General features: G+C 49.1%; 3 protein-coding genes across 17 annotated transcripts in view; 2 read left to right on the top strand and 1 right to left on the bottom strand.

Moving 5' to 3' along the window:
* LOC102533898 (copine-1) overlaps positions 1 to 7,595 on the top strand; it is a 33,910-nt gene extending 26,315 nt beyond the window's left edge. For all 9 annotated transcript variants that reach the window (XM_015237854.3, XM_031687871.2, XM_006202598.4 and 6 more), the window contains 15 exons: positions 2,249 to 2,377; positions 2,476 to 2,655; positions 2,809 to 2,883; positions 2,975 to 3,046; positions 3,188 to 3,268; positions 3,438 to 3,527; positions 3,641 to 3,727; positions 3,865 to 3,951; positions 4,045 to 4,104; positions 4,191 to 4,324; positions 4,429 to 4,483; positions 4,732 to 4,783; positions 6,539 to 6,672; positions 6,826 to 7,062; positions 7,266 to 7,595. In XM_015237854.3, the coding sequence (XP_015093340.1) occupies positions 2,249 to 2,377; positions 2,476 to 2,655; positions 2,809 to 2,883; positions 2,975 to 3,046; positions 3,188 to 3,268; positions 3,438 to 3,527; positions 3,641 to 3,727; positions 3,865 to 3,951; positions 4,045 to 4,104; positions 4,191 to 4,324; positions 4,429 to 4,483; positions 4,732 to 4,783; positions 6,539 to 6,672; positions 6,826 to 7,062; positions 7,266 to 7,406 (1,614 nt within the window). In that variant the 3' untranslated portion in view covers positions 7,407 to 7,595. The remainder of the gene's footprint in view (positions 1 to 2,248; positions 2,378 to 2,475; positions 2,656 to 2,808; positions 2,884 to 2,974; positions 3,047 to 3,187; positions 3,269 to 3,437; positions 3,528 to 3,640; positions 3,728 to 3,864; positions 3,952 to 4,044; positions 4,105 to 4,190; positions 4,325 to 4,428; positions 4,484 to 4,731; positions 4,784 to 6,538; positions 6,673 to 6,825; positions 7,063 to 7,265) is intronic.
* Positions 7,596 to 10,231: 2,636 nt separating this feature from the next.
* On the bottom strand, positions 10,232 to 14,807 carry SPAG4 (sperm associated antigen 4). Of its 7 annotated transcripts, XR_012061704.1 has the most exons (13): positions 14,339 to 14,784; positions 13,709 to 13,880; positions 13,310 to 13,376; positions 13,058 to 13,119; positions 12,760 to 12,803; positions 12,423 to 12,448; positions 12,192 to 12,300; positions 11,850 to 11,925; positions 11,607 to 11,722; positions 11,115 to 11,282; positions 10,840 to 10,924; positions 10,518 to 10,607; positions 10,232 to 10,403 (listed from the first exon to the last, which is right to left on the bottom strand). XR_012061704.1 is itself a non-coding variant. In XM_006202605.4 (12 exons), the coding sequence occupies exons 1-12, from the start codon at positions 14,627 to 14,629 to the stop codon at positions 10,254 to 10,256; spliced, it is 1,323 nt and encodes a 440-aa protein (XP_006202667.1). In that variant the 5' UTR covers positions 14,630 to 14,807; the 3' UTR covers positions 10,232 to 10,253. The 7 variants fall into 7 exon arrangements, 6 of the variants coding, with proteins under 6 accessions (XP_006202667.1, XP_072800234.1, XP_072800231.1 ...); XM_006202605.4 differs by lacking the exon at positions 10,840 to 10,924 and having other exon boundaries at positions 13,709 to 13,813; positions 14,320 to 14,807; XM_072944133.1 differs by lacking the exon at positions 10,840 to 10,924 and having other exon boundaries at positions 13,709 to 13,792; positions 14,320 to 14,784.
* Positions 14,808 to 16,110: 1,303 nt separating this feature from the next.
* The window catches only part of LOC102525022 (fer-1-like protein 4), a 31,131-nt gene continuing 26,952 nt past the window's right edge, over positions 16,111 to 20,289 (top strand). The window contains exons 1-9 of the mRNA XM_072944645.1: positions 16,111 to 16,189; positions 16,465 to 16,520; positions 16,938 to 17,026; positions 17,125 to 17,224; positions 18,421 to 18,512; positions 18,662 to 18,703; positions 19,001 to 19,165; positions 19,727 to 19,787; positions 19,913 to 20,044. Of these exons, the coding sequence (XP_072800746.1) occupies positions 16,111 to 16,189; positions 16,465 to 16,520; positions 16,938 to 17,026; positions 17,125 to 17,224; positions 18,421 to 18,512; positions 18,662 to 18,703; positions 19,001 to 19,165; positions 19,727 to 19,787; positions 19,913 to 20,044 (816 nt within the window). The remainder of the gene's footprint in view (positions 16,190 to 16,464; positions 16,521 to 16,937; positions 17,027 to 17,124; positions 17,225 to 18,420; positions 18,513 to 18,661; positions 18,704 to 19,000; positions 19,166 to 19,726; positions 19,788 to 19,912; positions 20,045 to 20,289) is intronic.

The following is a 20,289-nucleotide window of genomic DNA, read 5'->3' as shown; positions in this document are numbered from 1 at the left end:
GTTCTCAGCAATAGTGAATTGAGCATTCTTACTCATTTGTCTCCATACTGTGTAAACATTGCCTGAGAGAATATGTGAGGTGAGAAGCATGGAGTCAGATTGTGTCTTGGGGGAAGTTGTGGTCCCACTCCCTTGGGAGTATGTGTTGTCCTCTGGATCTGTCCTTGGGGAACTTCCAAAGCAATGATCAGGCTGGTTAGAAGTCTAAAAGCCACATTCTAGTGGCAATATGCAAAAGAACTGAGGCTGTTTCTCCATATTTTAGCTTGGGGTTCACTGCTTCCAGGTATCAGATGGTTCTCAGAGGGAGATGGAATAAGTCTTTCCTGTGGAACTTTAGACTGGGGAAGAAATAGGACCAATGTTTAGAAGTGAGAATTCAACAAACTTGAGTTAGTTTGGGTAGGACTTTATGGAGCAAGACTTTCTGATGGTTGGGTTTATAAGAGTGGTGGGTTTTCCATCAATGGATACATTCAAGCAGAATCTGAGGTGCTATGGAGGGACAGTATGTGAAGCAAGTTGAACCCTAAGAATCATTCTAATTTTGGTAGATAACAGCATTTGAGATAGAGACCATAAGGCACCAAGATGGGAACAGCATTAACTGGGCTTGGTCAGGGGAAGAACTGTCTGAGGGCCAGCTTAGGGGAGGTTGAGTCTGGAGGCATCCTGGGGTATAGTGCTGGGAAACCTGGAATGCTGAGTGAAGCTAGGGGAGAGATCTGACCTTGTCTGCACTCTTGGTGTAGATGGTCTGCAGGTGTATTGGTCAGGAGGGATGGGACATAGAGTTAGGAGTCTGAGGATAATTATTATCACGACTTAGGAGGAGGGATTTACATGGGAGTCATTGTGCTCTATGCAAGAAGATAGTGTTTGTAGCAGAGGAAATGGATGAATTAGAGATGCTTGGTGCTGGTTTGATTGCCAGTTTGGAGACAGCTGAGCTGGAAGAGGCTGGAGATGGCTTTTTGGTTTTCACTTAGCAAATATTTATTATCTAGGTGCTTGAGATAGAGCAGTGAACAGAGCAGGCAAATATCCCTTCCCTCATGGAGTTTACATTCTAGTAGGGAAGACAAATTATATATAAATATATGTAGTATATTAAACAGGGATAAATGCCAAAGGAATAAAACAGGAAATAGGTATGTGATGTATCAGTGGTAGTAGGGTTCAAATTCTAGAGTGGCCAGAAAAGGAGAGCTTCTTCCTTTGAAATGGAGAAGATGATTTTGAACAGAGAGAACTAGAGAGAGTGTGAGGGAACAGCAAGCCATGTGGGTTATATGAGGGAAGAACATTCTAGATATTGAGGTAGAAACAGGTTTATTTGAGGAATGACAAGCAGACCTGTGTGGCCAGAATGAAGTGAGCAAGAGAGGTGTTAGGAGATCAAGTCAGAGAGATCTAGATCATTCAAGACCTCGTAGGCCATGGTGGAGTTTGGATTTTTTCTAAGCAATGGGAAATCATTATTGGGTTTTGGTAGAGGCGTGACATGACCTAACTTATGTCTTAACAGGAGCACCCTGGTTGCTGTATTGAGATAGCCTGTTGGTGTAAGGATTAAGAGAGTAGAGGTGAGAGGATGGCATAGGATAAAGGAGAGTTGGTAAAGAGGGTAATGCAAAAATCCTGGTGAGAAATGATGATGGCTTGGACTGGATAGTGCGAATAATGAGGAATTGGATGTAAGCAGCTGACTAGAGGCTGGAAGAATCAGTGTGGGGATCATAACTGTACCTCAAGATGTCAGGCCTCAGGGTTAGCAGGAAATCATTGGAAGAAGAAACTTTGGGGAGCAGAATCTGGATTGTGGTTGTGTTTGGGGCAATGTTGGGCTGATAAGGGTCTGATCTGGGGCCAGTAAGGGTATCGGTATGAGATTCATTGGTCTGAGAAGATCAGGGTTGGAGTCTTAGGTCTGGAGAGCGTTAATAGGATTAGGACCAATTTTGGGAAGAGGACTCGTTTGGGGTCAGAGTTGTTGCTGGAGGCCAGTACCCTTTGTCAGCATCTTCCTATCATACTCTTAGACCGGGGTTTGTTGTAACTACTGTCTCCTGTCCCACTGAGCTTAGTCAAGGGGGTTGGAGGAGCATAGAGGCTATGGGCCTGCTCCTCCTTGGATATCATGGGGGTAGACGCAGGCTCAGCCCAGTGTGCTTTCCAAGTTGGGGCCCACAGTCACAGAAGTGTAGAGAAGTGTCCTCAGTTCTTGATTCGGGTCCTTTTTTCCCAGATGGCCCACTGCGTGACCTTGGTTCAGCTGTCCATTTCCTGTGGCCACCTCATTGACAAGGACATCGGCTCCAAGTCTGACCCACTCTGCGTCCTTTTTCAGGATGTGGGAGGGGGCAACTGGGCTGAGGTGAGAAGGACCATGGCGGCTAAAGTTGTGGAGGGAGGCTAGAAGTGTTTTGGGGTGAAGGGTACATGACTGTGATGCTTACTGGCTTTTGCCCACAGCTTGGCCGGACTGAGCGAGTACGGAACTGCTCGAGCCCTGAGTTCTCCAAGACTCTGAAGCTTGAGTACCACTTTGAAACAGTCCAGAAGCTCCGATTTGGCATCTATGATATAGACAACAAGACACCTGAGCTGGGGGATGATGACTTCCTAGGAGGGGCCGAGTGTTCCCTAGGACAGGTATGCAGGGCCAAGGATTAAAATCCTTCAGACACAGGTTCAGTAAGAGCCCTGTCAGATAACTCAGCCTGCTTGGAACTTGGAGGTGGGGGTCAAACAGGACCTAAACTTGCCTGAGATCTTGATACCCCACCCACCCCTGCTCTGCCTCAGATTGTGTCCAGCCGGATACTAACTCTACCCTTGATGCTGAAGCCTGGAAAACCTGCTGGGCGGGGGACCATCACGGTAAGCAAGAACTCGGCTGAAGTGTGGGGGATGCTTATTACACCAATGAGGAATTCATGAGATGATACAGTCTCCTGCCTCCCCTACCTAGGTCTCAGCTCAGGAGTTAAAGGATAGTCGTGTAGTGACCATGGAGGTGGAGGCCAGAAACCTAGATAAGAAGGTATGTGTGGGAAGAGGCCTTGGGGATTCAAGAATTAAGCAGACAAGGATGGTATGTTGGTGAGGTGGGGAATGACAGAGGTCTTTCATAGTGGTTGTTTCTGCCTGAGTCTTATAACTGGGGTCTCTGTGACATTGACAGGACTTCCTGGGAAAATCGGATCCATTCTTGGAGTTCTTCCGCCAGGGTGATGGGAAATGGCACCTGGCATACAGATCTGAGGTGTGAGACCCCAGGGATTAGGTGTGGTGGGTAGGAGAGAATCTTTTGGTGCTTGTAACTACCAAGATTTGGAACACAGGGAGAAAAAATATACATATGGGTAGAGAGGGATAGCAGTTCTCCATATGCCAACCCAGAGGTCACTGGAGGCCTTGCGCTCCACCTTCAGGTCATCAAGAACAACCTGAACCCGACTTGGAAGCGCTTCTCTGTTCCCCTTCAGCATTTCTGTGGGGGAGACGCCAGCACCCCAATCCAGGTGAGGAGCCTGCCTCCTGAGTGGACTGAGCAGGGGCAGAGAGCCTAGGGAGGGATTAATTCTTACCTGCCACCTGCCTCCTCATCTTTATGTATACATACACCACCTCTTAGGTGCGATGCTCAGATTATGACAGTGATGGTTCACATGATCTCATTGGTATCTTCCATACCAGCTTGGCCCAGCTACAAACAGTCCCGGTGAGTACTGGCCCTGCTCAGGGGTGTTGAGGTGGGCCTAGAGGGCTGCAGCCCCAAGAAGAGAGGGAGGGCAGGGCAGCTCCACTCTTGGCTGCTGCTCTGTAAGTTTACTACCCTAATTTTTCTTTCCTTACCAGGCTGAGTTTGAATGCATCCACCCTGAGAAACAGCAGAAAAAGAAAAGCTACAAGAACTCTGGAACTATTTGTGTCAAGATTTGTCAGGTGAGACAGTAGCCCATGTGACCCAGTCTTTGACTCCTATGCCCCATGACCCCAACCCCTTAACCCCAGATATGATCTTGGTTTCATCTCCAGGTGGAAACAGAATATTCATTCCTGGACTACGTGATGGGGGGCTGTCAAATCAACTTCACTGTAAGTTGCTTTCTCAGGGGCAGGACAGCAAGCAGATGATCCGGGACTCAAGGTGGCTTTGAGTTCCTCTCTTCCCTTCCTCCCAGGTGGGCGTGGACTTCACAGGCTCCAATGGAGACCCTTCCTCACCCAATTCCCTGCACTACCTGAGCCCAACAGGGGTCAATGAGTACCTGACAGCACTGTGGAGTGTAGGCAGTGTGGTTCAGGACTATGACTCGTAAGTAACTTTGTCTTTCCCATCCCCACACCCGGCAGATGCTTTAAGCCTCAGGGCTCATAGTCTTCTCACTGTCTTTTCCCCAACTCACTGTCTTCCCACAGGGACAAGCTGTTCCCAGCATTTGGATTTGGGGCCCAGGTACCCCCTGACTGGCAGGTGAGTGTTCTCTTCCCCTCCCTTACTCCTTAGCTTCAGGGTCCTGATTTTTGGGAATGTGGTAAACTTGCTGCTTGGCACCCAGCCTTATGAGGAGTTGTGGGGATGCATCCTTACAGGCCTGTGTATAACAAATGTGCTCAGGACTAAATAGCTCCTATAAAATGCTTGGTATATACCATAGTGCCCTTTTTCTTAGCACAAAAGTGGTAATGGGGAAAGAACCTCATTTTCATTCTTGTCTTCAGGTCTCCCATGAATTTGCCTTGAACTTCAACCCTAGTAACCCCTACTGTGCAGGTAAGTCCCTCATCCTCCAGCATAAGGCATATCTGTCCACATCTAGAAGACCAAGCCTATGCAGGCAAGGGAGAATGGGGGTGGGGAGATAGATACCTGATGCCATTGTCCAGAGGAATGGATTTTAGAGTTAGGCTTCTGAAGTCAAATCATCCTGCCACTTGCTAATCATGTGACTTGGGGCCAGTTGCCTAGCCTCTGTGTGCTTTGGTTTTATAATAAGGCTAAATGTTATAAGATACTGAATATTTAAGGTAGCTGTTATATTAGCATCTTTGTCTTGAAGCTCACAGGTACTTATCTGGGCATCAGTGGAAGTCTTGGTGCCGCCCTATTGGTACCCAGCTCTATTCAGGGTACTTTTTGCCCCAAGCTATTTTGTCTAGAGAAGGCCAAACCCCATGTCTCCCTAGTACCCACATATGAGCAATAAGCTGAAGTGGAAAAGTTGACCTGACCTGATCGGACATGGGTTTTTATTTTGACGTAAGTTCAGACTTAGAGAAAAGTTACAAAAATAGTTACAGGGATTTAGGGCATTGGAGACAGTGGTCAGGGCCTGGATCACAGGGGCTGTTGTTTTCCTTCATCCAGATTCCTCAAACATGAACATTTTATCACATTTGCTTTGTCATCCTCTCTTACGCAAATTTTCTCTCTTCCCCTCTTTCTCTCTCTCTCTACATCCCCCAACCCTGAAATGTTTGAGAATGGTAGTGATATTAAGCCTTGCTCCAAGTTTTCTCTATGACCCCACCAACTTTGCACCCACCATCATCCACATGGCCCTTTATCCCTAAATACTTAAGTGTTCTTAAAATCGAAGACATTGTCTTACATAACAGTACAATTCTCAAAATCAGGAAATTAACATCAATACTATTACCCAGTCTATAAAATTTATTCAAAATTTTCCAATTGTCCTGTCTTTTATAGCAAAGAAAATCTTGGATCACACATTGCATTCAGTTGCCCTCCGTGATATTGACATTTTTTAAGATGACAGGCCAGATAATTTGTAGAATATCCCCCAGTTTGGGTTTACCTGGTATTTTCCTCATAATTAGATTCAGATTATGCATTTTGGCAGGAATGCCACAGAAGCGATGCTGTATGTCCTCAGTGCACCGTATCAGGAGGCACCAATTCAGGAGGCACATGATGGTGGTTTATCTTCTTACCAGTCATATTGACTTTGGTTACGTAGTCTGCCAGGTTTCTCTACTGTACAAGTACTGTTTTTTTCTTTTACTTAGTAAGTAATAAGTATCTTTTGGGAGGGTACTTTGAGATGATATTAAATATCCAGTCACTCATCAATTTTTACCCTCTAGTTTTAGCATCCATTGATGATCTTTGCCTGAACCAATTATTTCTGATTGTCAAATAATTCTATCATTTCCTACATTTATTAAGGAAGAGCGTTCCCTTCTCTCTCATTATTTAATATCTCTGGATTCTTTTGTTAAATGGGTTATAATCCATTATTAAGTGAGTTATAATCTGATGCTCAACTCTCCTGAACAAACCCTAATCTCGGGTTTAATTCAGCCTGTGATTTAGGGCAAGTGCCCTTCCTCTCATTGGCCTCAATTTTCTTATCTGCATGATAAGGTTAAGAACTTTAGGTTACAGGCGTGATTGAATGAAATGCACCAGATTCCCAAATCTCCTCATCCAGGATAGAGTGATGTCAGGACTGTCTCAACCCTAAGAGGCCCAGTATTTTACGGCATTTTTGCCTTTCTTCTCTAGGCATCCAGGGCATTGTGGATGCTTACCGCCAGGCCCTGCCCCAAGTTCGGCTCTATGGCCCCACCAACTTTGCACCCATCATCAACCATGTGGCCAGGTTTGCAGCCCAGGCTGCACATCAGAGGACTGCCTCGGTGAGGGTCATGGGAGGTAGTGGCGGGAGGGGCTCTTGATCAAGAGCTCTCTTGAGGGCTATGTAACAAAAGACTTTTTGTCAGTGTGGGAATGTGTGGCTGGGATGTTTAGAGGGTCCGTCTGCCTTAGTATATGTATGGACTTGCCCTTAGCAATACTTCGTGCTGTTGCTGCTGACCGATGGTGCTGTGACAGATGTGGAGGCCACACGTGAGGCTGTGGTTCGTGCCTCCTACCTGCCCATGTCAGTGATCATCGTAGGTGTGGGTGGTGCTGACTTTGAGGCCATGGAGCAGCTGGACGCTGATGGTGGACCCTTGTGTACATGCTCTGGGGAGGCAGCTGCTCGTGACATAGTGCAGTTTGTGCCCTACCGCCGCTTCCAGAATGTGAGTAAAGACAAGCTTTGTTGCAGAACAGATCTGGGAGTTTATCCTTCCACCTCTCCCTGATGTTGAGTTGGGAATACTTACACTTTCATCTAAGCCTGGGGCAGGGTCGGGTGTTAGATTTTGAATTATTTCTTGGGTATGAAATGTAGACCTTGGGACGACGTTATGAGCCATCACTGAACTTGCCCTTCTCCTGGCAGGCCCCTCGAGAGGCACTGGCGCAGACAGTACTTGCAGAAGTACCTGCACAACTGGTCTCCTACTTCAAGGCCCAAGGTTGGGCCCCATTCAAGCCACTTCCACCCCCAGCCAAGGGCCCTGCACAGTCCCCTCAGGCCTAGATTTCCTTGGAGGGTACACTGAGGCAGTCCTCAGTGCTGTGTCCCCAAGTTCCTCCAACCCTGAACACACATTCCCCAATGCTAGCACTTTGTTTTATACTTTTATACTTACTCCTGCTATAGCTTCTTTTGATTCCACCTGCTTGCCCCTGAAGCCCCTCATTCAATAAAGATCAATGAAGACCACCATTTTGCTACCACTGTTTTTGGGTGGGAGTCTGCTGTTAGCCATGTTTACTTCTCCTCTCTGAGCCTCTTTGTTGACCTTAGGAGTTGTTGAGTGAAGGATTCCTCTGACATAATATCCTCACTCAAAGAAGTTGGGTATTCCTGGCCAGATATCTAGAGACACTGACTCTGTTTTTAAAATGCAAAGATTGAATGTAAGTCAAGCACCCAGCCTGCTCTGCCTCAGAGCAGAGCTGAGCTGGAAACACAGACAAGGTGGAAAGTGCTAGGGGAGGGATAAGTTTTAAGATGGAGCAAGAGCAAGGACTATGCTAGACTTCCTGGAGGATGGAGCAGTGGTGGTCTAGTCCACAAAATAGGCTACAAGCCTGAATTTTTTAATAGATAATTTTTTTCTTACTAGAAAATTCATATGTACATTCATTACAGGAAGAAATATCACCCAAACACCCATGTTACAATAAAATATTTGGTGCATATTTAAAATTTTTATGCATATTTACAGTGGCACATGTTTTTTATTTTACAAAATCGGGATCATATTGTACATACTATTTCAGCATTCTTTGAAGTGTTTTTAAAATGTATGCTAGTTAGTACAAAATTATTTCAAAGATAAACATTGTATAAAATAGATAATGGAGCAGGGTGTAGTTCCTAGGGTTCCTAGGTCTGACAAATTCTTTCCTGTAGATAGATATTACAGTGTTTGTTGCTGACCTCGTTCTTCTTAATGCCTATATATTACTCTGTGTGTGACTGTGCTGTAGCTTATTTCCCCAGTCTCTTACTTATCAAGATTTGGGTCCCTTTCAGTTTTCTTCTGTTATAACAAACAGTGCTATAAGGAATATCTTTGTACATTTTTCTGTGCATATTTATTGGGATGTTTCTGAAGGATTTATTCCTAGAAATGAAAATGCTAGACCAAAGGGTCTGACTATTTAACACTTTAATAGTATTGTAAATTGCCCATTGTAACAATTTTTTACCCATTTTGTTAATCTGACAGACAAAAAAGAAATCTCATTTTTAGTTTGAATTTAATTAATTATGAAGGCTAGGTATCATTTCACATGTTTATTTGTGAATTGTATCTCTTCTGAATAGCTTTTTTATAAGTGGTTGTCTTTATAACCTTTATTCTGTTAGGGTATTCAGTTACTAACACTTTGTCTCTTACACATGTTGAAAATATTTTCTACTGAGCTATTATCATTTCATTTATGGTATCTTTTGGTCTATATAACTTTTTAAAAATATAACTCTTTTAATATGGAAATTTAAAAATTTTATGTATACCAGTCTAGCTTGCTTTTTAAGAAATCATCTATATATTATTATATTACTTTCCATGACACTGAATGTTCCCTTATATTACCATTTCTATTGGCTGCATATTATTTTTGTAGTATACTTCTTAGATGCTATTTCCAGTTTTTTTTAAAATAAACAACAGTGTGATGAACATCCTTCAAAGTATTAACTTTGATTATATCTATGTATCCTTTGGATCCATTCTTAGAAATGGAATTGCTGTAATTAAAGAGTATAAAAATTTTTAAGGCTTTGTTCCTATTGTGATTTTAAAACCTTAAAAATTTTAAGGTTTTAAGTTCCTATTACGAAACTGCCATCCAGAAAAGCTGTACTAGTTCATTAGTTAGAAAACCTTAAGCTTTAAAGAGCACTCAATAGAATTTTTTCTTTTGTCTTCAAATTACAAAATAACCCCCAAATTTAAATAGATGGATACATGTTCCACCCCCACACATACTCATGCATTCTACTTCTTAGAGGTGTAACCACTATTAATAGTCTGGATATTCTTCTAAAACAGGAACACTGAAAAGAATCCTAAGAGCCAAGATGTTGCATGTTTCTTTGTTCACACTGGCCCCCTTTTCTACTCTGCCCAGGTAGATCTCAATCCTTTGATGCTCATCTCCTTCCCTTAGAGTGAAGAGTTCTTGGATCAGCAGATGAATTGTCCTGTTTTCTGTAGCATCCTCTCTCCCCTGTCAGGCTCCTTGAGGGTAGGGACTGGTAAACAAGACACTGTATTGTACCTAGCGTAGAGTCGGGCACTCAGGTCTTGGTGAAGACAACCTGAGTACGGGCTAGTGGGCCTGTATCGACTCTGACTCAGATGCTTCCTAGAGGTTCTCAAGTCTCTAGTTTTTACTGAAGAAAAGGGGTAGCTCCCCCTGCACCTGCACCTAACAGAGTTGGGGAACTTTCCCAGAGATTGGGGGTGGAATTGAGGTGCACAAGCATGGCTTCATGCTGACTAGCAGCTCTGCAATTAGAGGATGGCCTCTGGAGGAAGGTAGGCTCGGGGTCCCATTGTGGCATGGCTCTTCACTCACTGTGTGACCTTGAGCAACTTTCCTGATCTGGGTGGCTTCCCCCTCTGTGGTTGTGAGGATTAGTTAGGTAATGTGTACAACATCCAGAGGACTGTCTTGTGCACATGATAAGCACTCCATAAATATGAGCTGCTGCTGCTACTGTATTGTTCTGACTTCTCCTAGAAGAGGGTGCTTTGCTAGACCGCTCACCATATTTATATACCAAAGGCAACCAGAGCCCCAGCAGACCTCCCAGCACTGATCCAGGTCCTTTCAGCACAGACCTGCACTCCAACAATCAGCATGTTTAATGGGGTCCCTCTGTGGCACTGTCCCCTGCCCTCTCTGAGGTTCGAATGCCATGGGCTCGGACTCGATACAAGCACGTGAAACGGGGGTGGCCCCAGTTGCTTAGAATCTGGATCTTCACCTTGGGAAAGGCAGCTGGGGGCTCATTCTGGGGAGACAAATGGATCATGCCAAGGGCCTGCTCTCCCAAGGACTGCCTTCCTCCCGTCTTCCCTCACTGTCCTGTTCCCTTAGCACCCTCAGCCCCCAGAGACAAACACACCTGTAGGTGGAAAGTCTGAATCTCAGATTTCTCCACGTCGAAGGTGAATTTCCCCAAGAAAACTTCAGTCTCGTCATCAACCTGGAGGCCCTGGTAGGTGAAGAGTGAGTGAAAGAATAGTGAGGCACAGGTGGAGGAGGGAGAGAGAAACTTTGTTGAGGAACTACTATGTGTTCGTTAGCTTTATGCATACTCTCATTTTTTGGTGTTAGGATATTATAGTGTGGAATGTGGGCTTAAAGAAACCAGGTTGCAAATTTTAGTCTGGCCTCTTGTTACGTGTGTGACCTTGGGCAAGTTACCTCCCCTGTCTGAGAATTACCTTCGTCATCTATGAAAAGGGTGGGATAATAGCACTTCATAGGCTGCTGTGCAGATGGAAGGAGATACAATCCAGGTAAAGTACCCTATACAGAGTAAGCACTCAATAAGCCATAACTAATATTTGGATATGGTATAATTATTTATAACCTACAGCAGCCCTGAGAGGCAAGTGGTAGTATCTCCATTTTATAGACTCAGATAGTGGCAACAGTTTCCATGACCTGGTACTTTCTAGGCAAAATCCCCCACCTCCTTGGCCTCAGCCCTACTCACGTAGACTGCGAAGTCACGGGGGGCGCTGTTGGCTCCCCGGGTGTGCGCCACGCTGGGCGGTGGATGCTGCAGAGTGATGTCGCTCAGCTGCACACGACCCGGCAGCCGGATCACCACCTGGCCCTGGTCGCCCTCAAAAGCCCAGCAATTCCCAGGGAACACATCTGGCTGCGGTAGGCGGATAGAACATCAGAACCACAGGGCTGAGCGACTGTGACCCTTCCCCAGCCTGGGCTTTGGTTTGGGTAGGCCCCGCCCTCAGCTTGACTCCATCATGGGCCCCACCCAGTCCTCCACCCTTAGCTAGAGTCCCTGCCCAGGGCCCTGTCCCTAGCACTGCCAGGTCTCTCCAGTATTACACTGTCCTCTGCTTCGTCCAGAGCTTCATCACAGCCAAGCCAGGCTCCACCTCCAGGGAGCTGTGGTGTCCATTACCCCGAGTCCCACCCCAGTCCCATTCTGGGATCTAAGTTCCAGAAGTTCCAGGCCCACCTCCAGGATAACCGTGGGTGGTCTGGCGTAGTTCCAGAAACTGAAGCGATTCCAAAAGTAGGCAGTGTTCGCGTCCTCATAGTCGTGGGATGTCTTCTCTAGGTCTATTGAGGCTCCTGGAGCAGGGAGAAGCAACCTCTCAGGGGCTTCCAGGCCTGAGCAACAGCTGGGGCAGGGTCTGTCTGAGGTCAGTCTCCTTGGGCTGGTCATGTGCATAGGTCTGTCAGTGTCTCTGGGTCTTACCCACAGAGCTCAGTGCATAGTCGGGTTTCTGCACAAAGTCCTCATTCAGCCTCTGGAATACGAGTTTGGCCACTCTCTGAAAAGACAGAGGGCGCGGCCTGGAGGTGCTGGGCTTGCAGGTCAGTATTATTGTGGGCCAGAGTTCTCTGGGATAGATAGACTTTGTGGGCCCCAGAAGAAATTCTGAAGTCGGGGCCTTAAGGCTCAGGACCCAGGGAGCTGGGTTCCAAGGTGGGCTAGGACTGTACAGTGGGTGGAGACACAGGGGCCGGGCTCCCGGGGCGGAGCTTCTGGACACCTAAGGGGCCTGGTTCTAGAGCAGGATGTGGCTGCCAGGCTCACCTCGCTGTTAGCTGCACGAACGCTGGACACTTCCTTGTGGAGTTTAACCAGCTCAGCCTGGAGCTGCTGCAGCTGCTCCCCCTGGGAGCGCACGCGCTCCTGGTACTCGCTGCAGGCAGGAGGTTGGCATGGTGCAGTTGGCTCCCTGTCCCCCTGGACACTTCCCGTAGGGACCCCCACAGAAGCACCTTTGAGGCCCCCCAACTCCCTACCCCAGGTGCCCTCTTTCACCTTAGAGTCAGCATCTCCTTAGGTTCCTAAAGGAGGGAGAGGGACAAAATACAGCACTGCTCAGCTCCCACCCACCTCCTTCTCCTAACTCAGTGTGGGAGCCGCCAGACTCAAAGGGCCTTCTTTTTTGAGGACTGCCTACCGTTTCCCTGAACTTTCAGGACCTCTCAGAGACCCTTAAGCACATCTGGGCAGAAATCTCCTGTTTATTTTCAGCCTTTCCTTAGGGTTGTAGCCTCCAGCACTGCTCCCCCTCCCAGTGGCCCAGGGGACTCCCCACAACCTCTAGCTTCATAGATTGCCAATCACCCACCCCAGGACAGTCTCCCCAACTCACATTCTCCAAAGGAGGGGCCAGGTACAGGAGCCCCCAGCAGAGTGCTGGAGAAAGAGGGGGGAGTGGTCTCAGGGGAAGGAGAAGGTTTCCCCCAGCATAAAAGGACAGTGAGGAGAGAAGAGGCTTGAGGGGGCTGATTCTGAGGGGGAACTAGAAGGCTCTGAAGGGGACTGTGAAGAGCTGTGAGCCTCTGAAGAGACTGAGTGGGAAGGATATAGAGAAGGATATAGGAGAAAATGTGCTAGCTTTGGCTCCAAAGCATTCAGGGCTGGGGTCAGGGAATTCACCACCCTCTCACCTGCCAGAAAGAGGCTCAGCAGTGACACAGCCGTGAGCAGGAAGCGGATGGAACAGACCTCCCTGAAGAACCGGAGAGAGGCTGAGAACCCAGGACCCTAGTGAACCCCGCAGCCCCCACCCCAGGGTCTTAGACCCAGCTCCTGTGAACACGACTCAACCAGGTGTGAACTGGCTCAAGGCTCAGTTGGTTAGGCCCTGCTCCCTCCCTCCAAAGAGCAGCCCGTGAGGCTCCCCCTTTCCTCCCTCTGACCTGTACACACTGACCAGCACGTCTCCTACCAGGGATAACAACACGCTCAGCACCTGGAAGAGTAGGCCTGAGGGGAGGAGAGGGGGCTCAGAGAAGGGACTAGGCTTTGAGGAGGGGATCACAGAGTAGGGTGTTGGAGGTTCAGAAGGGGCTTAGGAAGGGGGCTCAGGGAAGGGCCTAAGGCTCAGGAAGAGAAGGGTAGGCTAGGAGAATTAGATGGGCAAGGATAATGAGTTGGATTTTCATTCTCAGAGAAGGTGGATCGGGCTTAGGGAAGGGGCTGGAGAATCAGACATGAGCCCGGGGCTCAGAACTGAGACAAGGGTCTCAGAGGTGAGAAATGGAGTTCGGAGAGGGGAGCCAGCAGGTCAGAGGGGATCTGGGCTGGCCGGCCCGTACTTAAGAAGCTCTTGGACACACGCGGAGGAGGCATCTCCTGCCTCAGTTCCAGCGTCGAGAGAAGATCGAGCTGTTCCTCAGAGACTATGGGAGAGCCAGCCGGTTCTGCGGGAGCCCAAGGGCTCCATTGGGGCCTTGCGCACCGCAGGCCCACTGTTTCCCCAGGACCAGGCTGCAAGTTCCCCATCCCAGAAGCTGGGCAGCCTCACAGGCTTTGGTCCCTCCGCGCCCGCATCCCGGGTCTCTCTCAGCACTTTGAAGCCCCGCCCCGCCCGGGTGCTCCGCCCAGCCGTTATCCCACCCCCAAGTAGAGGCCACCCCCCCAGCCTTAGGTCTAGATACTGCCCTGTTTCCCTGGTAGGCATTCAGGCTAACACCGAGGCTGCGCCTCCTCAGTAGTGCCGGGTCACAGGATTTTCCCCACCGCTTCCCAGGATTTTCCCCGCCGCTTCCCAGGACCGTCTGCCACTCCGAGGCTCCCCTTGGTCCCTCCCCTGTCACACTATAGGCCCCGCCCCTTAGGGGGTGCCTACGTATCCCGCGCACACGCCAGGCCCCGCCCATTGGCCCCGCCCCTCCCTCGACTCACCCGGGGTCGACCCCGCCCGCACCCGAGGCCCCGCCCCTCACGGTTGCCGCGCCACAGGCGGTCGGCCCATTGTGGCTCCGAGGCGCTGGCTTCAGCCGAGAGCTTCCAGCCCATGTGGTTCCTCCGGGCACTCCAGCGCTCAAGGCGGGCTCACCGCAGCTCGAGCCCCGGGCTCTTCTGCCCTCGGGCTCCCCGGGCCCCGGCCTAGCTGACCGGTGCCCGCTGCTGTCCCCCGAGGTGACGCTCACTGAGCTGTTGCTGTTGTCGCTGTAGAAGTTGGGCGTGTGCTTGTGCTGGGACGCGGCCGAGCCCGGGCGGGGGCTCCGCCGCATCCTGACCCCAAGCTGCCCCCTCACGGACGCCAAAGTCGCCGCCTCAGCTGCCAAGGCCCTTGGCCCTCCCCTCAGCCAATGCGCGCCGCCCGGATCCGACGGACCCTGCGTGCAGCCTGCCGACCCCGTGGCCCTATCCCACCCTCTCCCCTGTATCCGAGCCTGGCTGCTGACATCATAGAGGAGACTACGCCTCCGCGGTTCCCCGTGACGCTGCGTCACAGAGCCAGTCGTGACGTCACTGGTAGCCTTAGCAGTCTCTCTTATTCTTTCCCATGTTAAAGCAAGCAGTGACATCACAGCACTTCCCAGAACACCCTACCTAAAACTACACTCGGAGTAAAAGAATTCTATCCCCTTCTGGCTATGCTTTCCTCCTCAGCACTAAAATGCTATGGGGTTTATTTATTTATTTCAGCATTACCTGTCGCTCCTACTAGAACAGTAAAGTTTATGAAGGCAGGGATTTTTGTTCACTACTGTATCCTCCAGCACCTACATGGATCTAGCATGTGGTAGGTGCTCAAATATTTGTGAACATATGAATGTTAAGAAGGGGCAAGGGATCACCCGGGGGCACTTCTAAATAAAGTCTTTTTCGTCTCCTAGTCTCTCTTGTTCTACAAAACCTTCAGGACTCTCCTCTTATCCTAGTCGTCTCTGTGGTCAGAGTTCTCCTGCCTAATGACTAGGAGTTTGGGATTAACATATACACACTACTATATATAAAATAAATAAACAACAAGGTCCTACTGTATAGCACAGGGAACTATATTCAGTATCTTATAATAACCTATAATGAAAAAAAGAATATGAAAAGAAACATGTAGTTGTATATATATATATTAGGTAACTGAATCATTTTGCTGTACACCTGAAACTAACACAACACTGTAAATCAACTATACTTCAATTTAAAAAAAGAAGAAGTGTTTTGAACACCTGCTATGTGAAAGCTAGGGACACACACTCAATCACTCATTAATTTAATAAATATGTTGAGTGATAATGCCAGGGGCTAGAGGATTCACTTATTAATCCATCCATTCAGACAGTGTTTTGAGGGTCTACAAAGTAGCAGATCCTGAGCTGGGCACTGAGGACAGGGAGATGAACAAGGAACAACATGAAGCCACATGGCCTTGATGCCTCATAGGCTAGCAGAGACCAGACTGGGGTCCTGTCCTCTCCCCGTGCCTCCACCCCCACACTGTCCCAGCTCCCACCACAAAAAGATGCAGGATGGAGGCTGAAGCTGGTGCATGTAGGACTGAGCTGACCACAGGAACCTTACCCCCATCTCTCTATCCTCCCGAACCCTCCCCACCCATGACCCCCAGGCCTGTGGATTTCGTGTTTGTCTAAAGGGCAGGGATTGCTGAACCTGCTGGGTGAGTCCAGTGAGTCAGAGGCGATTCAGGTGGGTGGGCAGGTGGGCAGGAGGGCAGGCGGGCAGAGGTAGCACCAGTGGCCCTGGGACAATGGCTCTGACCGTGTGTGTGCGACGACTGACAGGGCTACCAGGAACCCATGACCGACAAGTGAGGCTCAGCTTTCGAGGTGAGGTTTGCAGGCGTGCGCTAAGAATTTTTGTAACTGGGGAGCTCCAATTCCTCCATCCCTCAGGCCCCCAACCACATCCCTAGGCACTTCTACAGCCTGTCCCCCTTTTCCCCAAGCCCAGGGTCTCCAACTCTCTGCCTCCTTCCCACCCTGTCTTCTACCTCTCTTTAAGGGTAAGCCCAGGGTGACTGGACCCTGGGCCACGGGTGGGTGGCGGAATAATTTTTTTTGTGGGGAGGAGTTGATAAATGACTAGATTCAATTCTGAGCAGGTTTTACTCAGAAAACAAGGAGAATTCACTGTGGTCGGGAAGCAGATGTCGGTGAGGTCAGTGGGGTTGGGTCCTGGATTGGGAAAAGCTGATGTGTGACCCACCTGAGTCCATCCTGGGTTTGGGGGGTTTATTCCTGGGTTCTGAAAGATATAGTCTCAGGAGGTAGGGTTGGTCTCAAGCTTGAGACATTAGACTCAGTCTGGGACAAGTCAGAATCAAGACTAGGGGGATTAGCTCCTGATTGGTAGTCAGCACCAGATCAGCCCTAGTTTGGAGTCAACCCCAGGTTGGGGCGGTTGCTTCTAGGTTTAGGAGATCAGTCATAGAGTTAGCTCCAAGTTTGGAGAGTTGGCTTCTGTTTCAGGGTTGGGAATAGGCTCTGGATTAGGAATCAGGGTCGGGAATAGGGTCTGAATTAGGAATCAGGGTCAGACCAGCACTTGGTGTCACAAGGTTCCTCCTATTCCCAGCTGTTCCGTTGGCCACACTATGGGGCTCCGCTGGCTGGGGAGCGTTTGTCTGTACAGGTTGTCAACTGCAGCCGTGTGTTCAGCCCCAGGTGAGTAGGCTTCGGGAGTCAAGGATGCAGGTGGGGGTAGGGGATGGCTTGGGGCCGTTCTCCTGAGTCATTCTTTTGCTCCATGCCCCGCCCCCCAGGTCTCTGGGGACCCTGGTGATCTCCCTGCAGCAGCTACAGAGTGCTGGGCACTTGGTGCTGCGGGAGGTCCTAGTGGATAAGAATCTGCAAGTAACCCCAGTGAGTTCTGCCAGCACCCAGCCTGCCACCCCAGGCTTGAGAGTCCCTCTAGATAAGGTTCCCATTTCTCAGAGGGGAAAATCTAGACCCAGGCAGGAGTGGTAACAAGGCCCACAGCCTGGGCTCCTTTCATTATAGCCCTTAGGCCAAGAACCAGGTTCAGCTCTGAGGGCCAGGGGTGTGGCAAGGCAGGAAGATAAGGAGTTCTGTGCTGCTCCCGACCCAGCACCAGGCCCAGATTTTGTGGGAGACAGATGAAACTGGCTGGATTTTCCTGGTATTTGGTGGAGGGTCAGTAGTGCCTGGTAGAAATGGAACTGGGTTCAAATCTCAAGACCACCACTTCTCAGCTAAGAACTTGGGCAAGTTATTTAGCTTCTCTCAGCTGTTTCCTCACTTACCTTCTATGGAATCATACAAACTGTTGAGCTCTTCATTCAATCTGTTATCATTTGTTGAGCACTGATTATAAGCCAAGTGCAGTGCTGAGCAGTGAGGATTGAGTGGTGAGCAAAACCAGATAAAGACTTGCCTTCTTAGAGCTCCACATCTAAAGAGAGAGGCAAACATTAAACAAATATTCACACAAATAAATATAAAATTGCCTCCGATGGTGTTACAAAAGTTTTGGGAGAATGTATAACAGAGGGGTGTGACCTGTTTGGGGGTCAGAAAAGGTTCCCTGAGGAAGTAGTGCTTAGGTTTAGAATTGAAGGATGATAGGAGTTAACTAAGTTAATAGGCTGAAGAAGAAGCATATGCAAAAGCCCAGTGCCCTGAGAGAGCATAAGTGGGGTGCAGGGCCGGAGAAAGCTGGTAGGGGCCAGACCCTGCAGAACTGTGGATTTCCAAGAATGATGAGAGAATTTTGGAGATCTGTTTGGCCCCTTGAAGAGGATACTTGCACATGGAAGTTCTTACTAGGCTATGAGTAGTCACTATTTTTTTTTAATTTTTAAAATATACACATATTTTAAAATGGAGGTACAAGGGATTGAACCCAGGACCTCGTGCATACACTCTACCACTGAGCTATATCCTTCCCTCATGAGTCACTATTATTAACGATCAGACAGGAACCACAAGTCACCAGAGATGCAGGCCAAGAGGGTCTCTGTTTACATATGGAGTAAAAGGCATTTTGTAGCCTCAGGGCAGTTTGAGGGGCCCAAGGTACACTGTGTATCTGGTTTTAGATCCAGGTGGAACTTGACCTGAAGTACCAGCCCCCAGAGGGTGCAACTGGAGCCTGGGCAGAAGAGGACTTTGGAGCACCCATCCGGGACAGGTAACCTTCCCACCCACCGAACCAAGGCCTAGGCAGGCCTCAGGAAGGGAGAAGTGGTACCCAATCCCACCCTGGATTTGCTGGATGTGGTAACCCTTGGACCCGTGCTGCCCAGGTTGTAGCTCTCCTTTCATTTCTCCTTCCCCCAGCTCAGAGCTGATTATTCACAATGTGGGCTTCCAGGAGCTGAAGTAAGTATGTGGGGCTGACATAGGGTTATAGAGACAGTTTTAGGATTAGGAGTCAGTGATGTAGAGTCAGTCCCTGGGTCTGGGATCAGTACTGGACCAATTCCTGGGTGAGAAGTCAGTCCTAGAATCAGGGGTCAATTCTGGAATTAGAGGGCTCCCAGGTTAGGGGTCAGTCCTGGTAGTAGTGGCATCAGACTAAGGCTCAGGGGTTGATCCTAGAGTCAGGGAAGTCAGACATGGGTGCCCAGAGATGGGTAATAGGTCCCAGACATGTCCTTTGGGGGCCTTTCCTATAAGGCCTGGAGAGGCTCGGCTGGAGCGGCGGGCAGTGGCATTGGGCCGCAGGCTAGCTCGAAGCCTAGGTCAGCAGGATGATGAGGACAATGAGCTGGAGCTGGAGCTGGACCTGGAGGATGAGCCTGATGTGGAGCTTTCTGGCGTCGTGTTCAGCCCCCTCAAGAGGTAACTTGTACCCACTGCGCACCTGCTCCAACACCCTACTAGTGTGTCAACCTAATTCACCTATATATGTAGGCCCAGCCCATCCACCCTTACAAACACATGGTCCCAGTGTATGGTGAGGAGTGGATATCCTGGGGTCAAGGGTCATTCACTTTAGGCAAAGACACTGCCACATCTACAGAAACACAGTTACACTGGCTCACACATGGCTTCTGGAACCCATGTTGGTGATGAAAGCTTGATGAGAGCAAGGAATTTTGTCTCTTTTGTTCACTGCACTGCAGTGTTCCAGTGCCTAGAACAGTGTTGGCACATAGTAGGTGCTCACTCAATCTTTGTTGAATGAATGAATGGTTTTAGGGCTCTAGGAATGAGTTAAATTCTGGGTGTAGGGTTGAGATGGAAGCAAGACAAGACCGGAAGGACTCAGAATCCAAAAGTTCAGAGGGAGAGATCTTATCTTCAGCACCAGGCAGGAGAGTGTGTGTGTGTGTGTGTGTGTGTGTGTGTGTGTGTAGTGGGGAGGAAGTGAAGTGAGAGCTGACCTTAACCCTCTCTCAGCCGAGCTCGGTGCCTGGCCCGCGGCGATCCCTTCCAGGTGTCCAGGGCCCAGGACTTCCAGGTACTGCTCTCCCTCCAGGCCATAACCCTTGGGGAATACCATTCACTCTCCACACAGATTTTTACCCTCCTACCTTTCAAGAAGTCAGTCTTGGCTTCCTTTTCTCTTCCTTCTGCACCCTTCAGGTGGGGGTCACAGTGCTTGAGGCCCAGAAGCTGGTTGGAGTCAACATTAATCCCTATGTGGCTGTGTGTGTTGGGGAGCAACGCCGAACGACTGCCACGCAGCATGGGACCAATTGCCCCTTCTTCAATGAGGTGGGTGTGATCCAGGAAGGGGGAGCCTGACAGAATGCACAGGACCCAGGATAAGAACAGTCTGTAAGAGGGAGCATGGCCTGGGAGGAAGTGAGCGAACCAGTGGGCCTGAGGCTAAGGGCTCTTTGAGGGAAAGGATGCAGAGAGGCACAGTCTTGGAGTTGGGGGTAGGGGGAAAAGGGAAGGAGAGCGTTCTCTGCAAGAGGCTGACGCCAGCTGGTGTGACTCCTTCACGTGTAACCTCT

The sequence above is a fragment of the Vicugna pacos genome, chromosome 19, assembly GCF_048564905.1.
Source record: "Vicugna pacos chromosome 19, VicPac4, whole genome shotgun sequence".
NCBI lineage: Eukaryota > Metazoa > Chordata > Mammalia > Artiodactyla > Camelidae > Vicugna > Vicugna pacos.
Note: the sequence above shows the minus strand (reverse complement) of the source record. Positions and strands in the feature narration are given on the sequence as shown.